Source organism: Gallinula chloropus, assembly GCF_964237585.1.
Source record: "Gallinula chloropus genome assembly, chromosome: 6".
NCBI lineage: Eukaryota > Metazoa > Chordata > Aves > Gruiformes > Rallidae > Gallinula > Gallinula chloropus.
In genome coordinates this window covers 9,059,676-9,070,217 of record NC_140091.1, presented here as the reverse complement: position 1 = coordinate 9,070,217, position 10,542 = coordinate 9,059,676, and the positions used below count along the sequence as shown (strand labels likewise).

Genomic DNA, 10,542 nt, shown 5'->3' with positions numbered 1-10,542 from the left:
AAGAAAGATTTGCATTGTATTTTTCAGTTTTCCAAGACTTTAAAAAAACTTTTTCATTATATATATTATGGATTTTTGTTTTGTAGATGATGTAGAATGAAAAACACTATCTCAACTAAAAATAACTTTCTGGTTGAAATGCTTGTATCCAAAGTGATTTTTTCATCCTGTTTTGTTGGGAGAAAAAAAATAATCAACATGCCTTATATTAAGCATGACAGTTTTTAAGGTGGATATGTTTGGGGTTTTTTGTCTCCATGGATGTTGTTCATCACATTTATCAACAGTGGCTGGTTGGAGAGGGAACACATTTTTCAGTGAGTGTAAGGTGTCATAAATTTTCCATCTAAGTCAACAGAGGTGCCATAGTCTACAAGTGGAGCAACGTTCTGTAAGTCTCCATGACACAGGGGCTAATTTGGTTCTTGTGGTCTTGAACAGACTTTGAACAAGTCACAATTCAACACAAAGATATTGGCTCTAAGCATCGTATCAGCAAGCTGAAGAGGAATCTGTAGATGTTTTTTTGCCCTCCAGGTTGTCCATCTGCATTAATACAACTGGTACAAAGAAGTCCTATAGATTAGCAGGATACTACAAATAAACTACCCTATAGACAGACCAAGTTCTGTTCTCATTTACATTGGGGAAGGTTGTGGGCTCATGTTTATGCAAGATGAAGGAGAGAAGAATATAATTCCAGTGGGAATAATCCAGACGTTAAAAGAAACTTTTTATTAAGAAAAAGGTGTCTAGTTTGTGTTAGCTAATGAATTAATCCCAGGGCAAAGAGGGAAATTGTTACTTTCCAAAGCAGTTAAATAGTTGAGTTAAAGACAACAGGGGAGTTTAGAGGATTATCTTGACTAATGACTTCCAAAGCCATATAAAAATAACTGGGATTTTAGGTTGTAGCAGCTAACTTGAGTTAAGAATGCACCTATTTTTCTTATGGGCATAGGCCAAAGAGAGCAGGATCTGCTTTACCCAGTGTAAGCTATGCTAATGAGATTGAAAAAAAAGAGTAAAATAAAGAAGTTCAGCAGATATGTACTTATTGGACAGTTTCTGTAAAAGGTAAGGGTTAAAGAGACAAAGAAGCCATTTGTTTGGTGTCAGTTCAGACATTTGCAGAGTTGTCAGTTAGAAAACAAATATAGAAAATATTAATTTATCTGTTTCACCATCGCTACTGATTAATAGGGATGTTATTAACATATACAACAAGAAAAAATAAGTTTACCAGTTGAATAAATACATTTTTTCTTTTTCTTTTTTTCCTTTATATGAACATGTATATTTTACAAAACCCCATAGCACTATGGGAAATAAAGATCCTTCTACAAAAAGAAGATGTAAGTCAGTGTTACAATAAAGCTTTAGAGTTTCAAAATGTATCTGGGCAAAGAGACAAAAATCAGCTAGAAGGCACTACTGATTCACTGAGAAGGTCCAGTTTGTAATTGTTGCTGTCATAACCTCCAATTCATTCATAAATTATCTCTCTTCTCTGTTCCATGGGATTGCACGTTGTACTAATGTGGTCAGGAAGGCTGCAGTAGATTCAGGAGAAAAGCAGCTATGGCCACGCAGAGAGAAGTTACTGATGGCCATGAAAGGCTGGCTGAAGCTGAGCTTGTGGGCTGTGGCTGGGATGGGCGATCTGACTGTGGTCTCTGATCCAGCTGGTTTGAAATCCAAATGGGAGGTTTGACTGTGATGTAGCCATTGGTTATCCTGATATACGAAGGCAACGTGGTGGTGCTGAAAGAAAACATAAGAGAATGAAATTAAACAGGAGAACCCATATCTCTACCCTGCATGCTGTGATCCTATGTGGTAGTAACGACAGCACTGACAGTTGCAGTTATTTTCATGCATTAGACATGCAAGGCGATCCCCAGGGGCTGGTAGGTGTGATATTCTGGAAACAGCTCTGGTTCTGGATGTACCTCAGCTTCTGGCTGCTGGTAGAATACAGCCAACAGAAGGATCACTCTTTGATATATCTAGTTTATTGCACTTGTTTTTGAGCATGCTCTGTTGACCAGCACGAGAGACTGTATCCTTGTGCCGATCCAGGATGACACCATTCTTATATTCTTAGGCACCACCTTGCCACCAAAGGTCTCAAAAATTGTCATGCCTCAGAGACATGTCTTACCATGAACTGGATGCTATGTTCAGGATGGGTCACAAAACATGTCTTGCCCCTGTTTCACAAGCTATAAAGAGTTTCCCAGGATCCCCTTACACATCTGACACCAGCTTGAGCACACCAAGCAAAGTAATTTCTTTTCCTGCCTTTAAGAGACTCTGGGGTCAGATCACAATGCCAAAACCAGACTTGGTGTGAAGTTTCCCTTTCTGTGGATTTGCCTCAGTTTGTGGAATGGTTGTTTATTGATTGTAGCTTCAGTTAGCACTTTGATTTGAATGACCAGGTTGGAATTCATCATGATTCCCATGACACTGAAGGTCAAAAAGGTCCATTTATAATTGATTTTGAAGTTTTAAGTTGTAATCTCCATTTCATAAAATGCTTCCATTGCATCCATTATTGGATGAGCCATAATCCACCAGTTGTCACAGAGCAGCACAACTGAGTGTGCAGACTGTGCAAGGCAGATTCTGGATTTTTGAAAACAACTCATTCTGCTTTGGAGCAAGGATAAAAAAGACAAGTTCCCCTGAAAACAAAACGTGACACTAATATCTGCAGCTTCTCTGTGTTACCTTTTAAATCTTCCATAAAGGGGATTTGGAGGCACTGAAAATGATAATGAAATAATTTTTTTATGAGTTAAGAAGCTCCGCAGTCCTATAAATATTTAGCTACAGTATCTGAGATCCTGACCTTGGAAGAAAAAGTCTGCATCTTGCATAATATCAAATAAAAGGGACAAAACTTTGCTCTGGATTCATGCACAGAAATGGAATTTAGTAGCATTGAAGACTTTTGCCTTTTTCTGTCTAAGCAATGACAAGATATCCTTTAGCTTAGATGCTTCAAATGTCAATCACAAGCTGTGAGGAGATCAGAGTCCACCCAGAAGAGGACACTGGTTAACACACATACAGGTCAACATCAAATCCTATAGACAATCACTGTACGTTACACTTCACCTAAGGTTTTGGAATAACTAATTTAATTTCTTCCCTCATCTTTTATACTGTCACTGCATCTTCTGGGGAAGGATAGTTCTGTAGCTGGAAGTGCTCTTAATGTGCAATGAAGTAAAAAGAAAAGGCGGTCCAGAATTAAAGACATAGGATTTGCTCCACGGGAGCAGATAATCCATCTAACCAATACTAGGTCTTTGACAGCAGTGCTCATTCCAGAGAAGCAAACTGCTGTAAACAGAAAATTCTGAAATCAAGCCTTGCTGGAGAAAGCTCTTATCTGAATTCCCATGATGAGTGGTTGCTCTCTGTCTTGAACTGATGAGAGAAGACACATAGCTTTAGAGCTTTTGCTATATTGCATGAAAACTGCTGCAGTTACTTAATACAAAGAGTTGATCTGGGATAAGCTAATGCTGCTGTTTCAAATTTATCCATCTTTTTTTTAATGGTTCATCTAGTGCTTGGCAAGAATGATACCAGATTAGGTACTGTCTATCCAAGCTCCTGTAATATACCTAACATCAAGTAGGAACGGCTCTCCCACAGTGAATACAAAGCACCATTAAAGCATACTGCTGACAAAACTAGGTACTGCATCCTCTGAGTAATTCAACAGAAATGCAGTCATGCTCCAGCTTCTGACCCCAATCTCATTTGTCCTGTTGAGTGATGCTGTGGTGCACAGGTCTGGCAACAACAGTGGGACTCAGAATTTGGGATTTTTTCCGCCTGTACCAGTTTCCCCGAAAGTAGGTATGGGTAGGTGCTTGTACTCACCATTTTGTTACTGTTTGTCACATGGCAGAACTACACCATTTAAATTAAACTGCAAAGAAGCTCTGGGTTTCAATTTCAATTTAAAAACGAGGGCCAAAATACCATTCAGACTTGCAGTTTGTGTGTATTCTGCTCCTGACTCATTCTATGGGTTTGAACCTCCAGTGAGACGAAAATCTCCCTTGTTCAAGCTGGCTTTCTGCACCTTGGGGATGTACATGTGAGATGTCTGATGGGGAACACAGCCTGGCCAGGGACCCCATAAAAGCAGCATGAGCCCATTCCTCACCCAACTACCTCTAATAGATTCCTAAAGCAGCCTTAAATCAATATTTTACATTTCTTTATGATGTTTCCATTTTCTAGTCAACCACCAGAAATGTTTTGTTGGGGTCTTTTTTTGTCAATTTTCTTTTTTTTTCTCCTGTAAAAAACAGGTCTTATTTATGAGAACCCCCCCCCAACCATACAGCTTACTTAAAAAGACAGGGTTTCCTGTCAAAAGACCTGAAAATTTTTGATCACTCTTCTCCTCAGTTAGTGAGGTCATTTTCTGGTTTCAAGACATTGGATTCCCATAAAGGTTTCCTTGTTAAGATAAATGCTGTTAGGTGGGGTTGTTTGTTTTGAAAAAAACCCTTAAGTGCTTTACAAGAGAAGAACAGTGTGTTTCCATGACTGTGTACAGAGCATGCTAATAGCCAACGAATCACAGCTTATCCATACAAGACATTTCTGAAATGCAACTCTTACTTCTAGCCAGCTGCCAAGGTGGTTTAGAGATATTTAAAGAGAATGATCCCTTTTATCAAACGCTACAAAACTCCTTGTAAAAACCTCTGCTCCAAGTTTGTAACTAGGCTGTTTCTATGGAGAAACCTCTCCAGAAGGTGGTCCACCTCATTCAGGTCTCCAGGGGGTACTTACTCTACAAATAGCTTAGAGAGGGGGCCCTAGACAGCCAGGCTAAATTGCAACCTAATCTTCGAGGTGGCCCTGACGTCAGGAGATGACTTCTCCAAACTCCCTCGGAGCTTGTTTGCCTGCACACATAGGATCTCACTGACCCTCGGACCTTCCCTAAGGATGAAAGCAGCGGCAAAGCCCCCTGAACTCAACTGGAAACCTTCCACTGTCCTCAGGGAGGTTTTGATTATTCCTGAAATGAACACAGAGAATAATAAAAATGAATCACAGATCTGAGGGATAATCATCTAAATTATTATCACTCCTCCTCTTGCCAGCCCAGGACATTCTGTATTTCAGTCTTTTGCGTCTGATAAAAATATCTTTAATAAAACATTCCACATGATCTGCTGTGAACAGGCAACCACTGTCTCCACTGTTCATACCTCTATTTTTTTGCTTCTGTTTATGGTATTGTTTTAAAAATTTGGAAGACTCCAGGTATCTTTTAGCCAAATGACCCGCGGTATCATATTCATGAGCTTGTACTTTTGATCAGATAATAGGGCAGTTTTTCAAATCAGTGCATTAGTCATACATTGTCTTACCATCATTAGAATGTGTAAAACTTTCCCCAAAAATGAGGCCCCAGGCAGAGGCTTTGTGAACAGACCCTACTGAATTACATGATTCAAGCCCTCTGTGCTGGGGGCGAGCTGATGCACCTTGATGGTTTGGGAGGATTTTAAGAGTGGAGATTAAAACAAACACACATGTAGCCTGTCCAGGGAAGTTCTGTTCTGGTTTAGCTCGTGAGGACTTTTCAGGGAGCTCACAGAATTATTTTTAGCGTGACTGGGTTTATCCATATAAGCAGGGCTCATCTGACCATGTGTAACACCACAGCAGAATGACAGAAGATGGGACCAGGAGGGACTTCCTGGTCCATCTGTCCCAAAGACAGGAACAAGATCTAAACCCCTTCTGACATTTATGACTAATCCAGTCTCAAAAAAACCTACAATGATAGCAATTCCAGACATCAGCAGACATCTATTCCAGCATTTCACCATTCCTGACATCCAGAATTACTGCCTAATCTTGTACCAAATGTTCCTTGCTACAGTGCAAGTTCATGACTTCTCCTGTCCCTGTGGACAGGTTTACTTCTTTCCTCTTCTCAGCAGCCTTTCACGTGTTTTGAAGACTTAACCATGTTTCATTCTCAGCCTTCTGTCTTTTAAACAAATAACTCCCTCTACCTTTCTCCACAGGTGCTCTCCCTCCATCCTTTCTTCTGTTCTGCCCTGGCTCTGCCTAGTCCCTCTGTGTCTTCTCTGGAGTGAGATGCCCAAGACGGGAAGGCTTAGCTGTGGTCCTGCCAGCCCCCTGCTCTGTGCAGTAGGTAACACCACTTCACTATTTGCCATGCAAAAGAAAGTGTGAGCAATTTCTACTTTTTGGTCCAGGCTGCCTTTATGGTCCCAGTAACTGTTCTGAAGCTCATGGAAATCTGTCGGTGCCCTGAGGGGTGAGGCCTGACTGAAGGATGGTGATGTTTCTATGCATCTTTAATCTGCTGGCGTGCCTTGGTCCCAACACGGTTTCTGTTGAGGGTGAAGGAAGTGACCCTTTTAAGCATAACTTACAAAGTGTTTGGGGATTTTTTTTTTTCTGGATCAAAGGAGCTATATAAACACATGACAACTATTTTTAATAAATGTAAACAAATGTGGACTCAGACAGCCTTTCTTACAAGAGCATCTGATGAAAGAACCTTATCAAGACAATGTGCCAGCATAGATTGAACCCTGGAAAAAAAAGCATGTTTCAATTGAAAACCTAAAGAGCTAGTAAACTGAAAGAAAATTTTTGAGTAAATACAATAATGGGTGTTTTGCATTTGTGATTTGATGTTAACCTTATGATGGCTAGGGGTTTTTTTAAGTGATATTAAGCATATGTTTCCTGTTTCTTTTCAAACAAATTTTGCTCTATTTTTTTCCTTTTCATTTAATGAACAGATGTGAAAGGAGTTGATCACATTCTTTTTTTTTTTTTTTCCTGGTGATCAGAAATAATGTTCTGCTAGTGAAGACAATTATTCCTGGAACTAACCAGACCTATTTATGTCACCAAAATTTATTAATCAAGATTTGAATAATACATCTGCTTCAAGTGCTGGGACAACCCCTTGCAGCATGTAAACAAGCTGGCTGGCAAGAAGTCTGGCCACACATTTGTAAGAAAAGAATGGGTGCTCAACTAGAGGAAAAAAAAAAAAAATCAACTTTTAAAGGGAATGTGGAGTCCTTATCTCCTGAAATCTTCATATCAGTGTTTGATGTGTTTCTGGAAGGGCCTCTTTAGCTCAGCATAGACTCTGTGTCCCCCATCTGTTTCATCATCTATCTCTTCATCACTGCCTTCCTTAAGGACACTGCTTTTGTAGCCTGAAGGATAAATCCTGCAGGATGCTGGATGTCCTGGTCCCAGACTAGCAGGATGCTAAGCACTGCAAGCACACGAGCGATCCCAGCAAGGCTAGTGTATTCACATACCTACAACTCAGCACACCCTAAAGCCCTTTGTAGGATCAAGGCCAAGAAGCTCATGCTTTCTCAAAGTTCAGTTCATTAAAAAAAAATAATAATCCAACCTGGACCTGATTAAGGACTCCAGTTTTGGTCCAGAGGAGGCCACTACTTATTTGCAGTAGTGTAATAAAGTGCCTTTGCATGTCTGAATGAATAAGCAATATCACACACTGGTTTGTGGCCAACAGAGAAGAGAGGGGATGAGCCAAAGAGCCTTATCTCTACTATTTTCCCTTTACTCAGGGTTATTGGAAGCCTGTATCTTTGGCCATTTTCCACACTGCAAGCATCCACCCTCTCCATGAGCAGCACTGTCCTGGGGAGGCAGCTGCAGCCAGACTGTCAATAGAGGGGTCAGGGGACAACATTGGGAGCATTTCAACAACCCATCACTGTTGATCTGAGCTCTCCTGATAAGACTCAAATGGGAACCATCTTTCTACCTGAGAGGAATGTCAAACTCTGATCCAGCCTTATTTCAACACTCTGGGTCCTTAAGAGACTGACAGTGAGCAATTCTTCTCCTTGAAGGGGGCACCTGGGAGCTTCCAACCATCATGCAGAGGCAAAGGGCAGTGCATGTCTGCTGACAGAAGTCTACTCCCCCAGCCATGCTCCTTGTTAGGGCCATGTCTGCTATGGCTTATCTAAAGGAGAAAGAAAAGGATATTGAGGAAAGAGGGAAAAAGAAGTGCAAGTTTCACCAGGCAATGGCTCTGGAAGGACAGAAAGCTGTGAACAAGCATGCATGCCAGGACCCCAATCTCCACTGTCACCATGTGCTGAATTGCAGGAAAGGTGCTGGTGGGGACACAATGCAAGGATGGGATGCTTAGAAGGATAAAGGGAAGCAATGTAAGACACCTTCACCTGCTGAAGGTGCCATCAAGAAGAATCATGGGCAGTCCTTCAGATGATTTGGTCTTTCATAGAATTTAAAGGGTGGGATTAATTGTAGCTATCTCAGATGCGGGCTTGTAGTTGGAGCTACTCAGCTGTGTTCCTTCTACAGTTCATGAGGAACAAGACAGCTCCAGAGGACAACCCATCCCCTCAAAAGCTTATCACTAAGGTAGGCAAGATTGAGCTACTTCTGAACACCTCTATCTCTGGATTTCATGTCTCCTAAAGCCCAGCCAAGCTCTAGCTCCAGTGAGGGTTTTGACTGGTAAGGACAGGCTTCTAAACTGGGATGGGGCTGCAAGGTGGAGAAGAGGAAACCTGATTCTGCTGTGTAAAAAGCATTGGCTGGCTGGGTCAGGTCTCCCCTCTGCAGTCCTGCAGATGCTCCCAACAATGAGAATGGCAGGGCTGCAGCCTGCTGTCCCCTCTTTGGGGTCTTGGCTCTGAGCCTTGACATGAAGAAGGAGAGGGTGGCTCACTTGGATCAGGGGTTCCAGGGAGGCCACAATGCTGTAAGCAGGAGGAGGCTCAACGTTGGAATGCAGCTCAAATGCCTCTCATGCAGTTTTGACTCCCCTCTGGATGGCTGTGGGCTGGAAGCCAGGAGATTTGGTTTTTATCCTCATGTCACCCACTGTGGAACCATCAAAACCTCGTTAAACCTCTTTACTGCTGTTACTCCCCTGACTCTGATCCGAGTCAAGACCTTGAAGCGTTAGTGTGACACCACCGGCATTAACCCAACGTGAAGCATTTTGCAGGCTCTCACTGTGATTTGCAGGTCCCAACTGCCCAGGCCACCTGCAAAATACCTCTGTGATGACAATTTCAGCCCCAGAGTGACACTGACCTGCTGTGAGTCTGAACACTAAGGGGGGAGCTGAAAGCCACGGGTGGGTCATGTTGTTATGGCAAAACGTATCATCTGCTGTGGGGCCTGAGGAGAGGACAGGGAGGGGATGGGAAGCGGTGGGGGCAGTGGGGACTGATGCATCAGAGAAAGAGGGGGAGAGGAGTTTGCTGTCACAGCAATGCAGCCTGAGGCTCCCCTGGGATGGGGACCTAGTGACACAGAGCTGCACGCAAGGATGGTTCTGGCAGGGAGGGGATCAGCAGGTGAGAAACAACTCTGGCACAGGTCGAGGGCCCCTTCCTGAAGTGAACCTTCAGCGTGTGGGAAAATATCCTGTGCCTTGCAGTCAGGTTTAGCTTTCCCTCATCCCCAGAGAAGACTCTGTATGGCCCTTTTCAATTGCCTGCCCTGAAATCCTTCAGGAAAACCCTGCAAACACAAATCCTGCACCCACACATGTGGCGGCAGCAGAATCAGGCCCACTGCTCCTTCCCAGACAACTGCAGAATGGTGTAAAAACACAGAACATTGTAAAAACCAATAACCTTTGAAGCACACCCTCTGAGTAATTACCCCATTCCCATCTAATGACTTAAAGATGTTATATTCCTCTCTGATTTGGCAACAACAAAGATTTTGACCTTATTAAAACCAGCCTGTCAGGAAACTACATGTCTTCCTTTACAGAAAGGAAAAAAAAATAAAGGAAAGAAAAAGGAAAAAAAAAAGAAGGGGGGAAAAAAAGAAGTGTAATTCTTTAAAATCCCTGTGAACAATAATTCAAGATACTGTGGCTGAAGAACCATGATTTGTTGCAGAGTGTCTGGGTGGTCCCGAGGCAGGAGATGACAACATTAGCCCTTTCCTTTGCCCTTCTAAGAAATGCTTTGATGATTCTCTAATATCCTAAGAATATCCTCCTGTGATTCTGCACTGGGACGAGGCAAGCACAGAGCTGGGATAATGCATCCCAGTTTTACCCAGGGCCTGGCCCTTGCTAACAGGGGATAGCTCAGAGCCCTTTGTTCCAACAGTTCTGCAGAGACATCTGAGCCAGGATGTGTTCATGATAGTCTAAATAGTGATGTGGGCTCAAAAACATCCACAAACTCACCCCCACCCACTGCACACATCTGGCTGTGTACCTGATTTGTATGCACAATTAAAGCACTCATCATCATGGCTCAAATAACCAAGCCCTTGTTTCATTGGTTGTTGGACAGACAATGATTCCAAATTTTACAGCCAAAGTAAGCAAGAACATCAAGGGTGAATACACAGATGGGCTTAGTATTGTAAAAAATCTCGTCAGTGATGCAATCTGTGAAGATTTTTGGGCAACCTGCTGATATACAACACATTAAGAGTTCATTTGATGGT

At 42.3% G+C, this 10,542-nt stretch overlaps 1 protein-coding gene across 1 annotated transcript in view; it reads right to left on the bottom strand.

Moving 5' to 3' along the window:
* Positions 1-1,544: 1,544 nt before the first annotated feature.
* TRABD2B (TraB domain containing 2B) overlaps positions 1,545-10,542 on the bottom strand; it is a gene marked incomplete at its 3' end in the record, with an annotated part of 283,411 nt that continues 274,413 nt past the window's right edge. The window contains exon 7 of the mRNA XM_084266502.1: positions 1,545-1,764. Coding sequence (XP_084122628.1) covers positions 1,545-1,764 — 220 coding nt within the window. The remainder of the gene's footprint in view (positions 1,765-10,542) is intronic.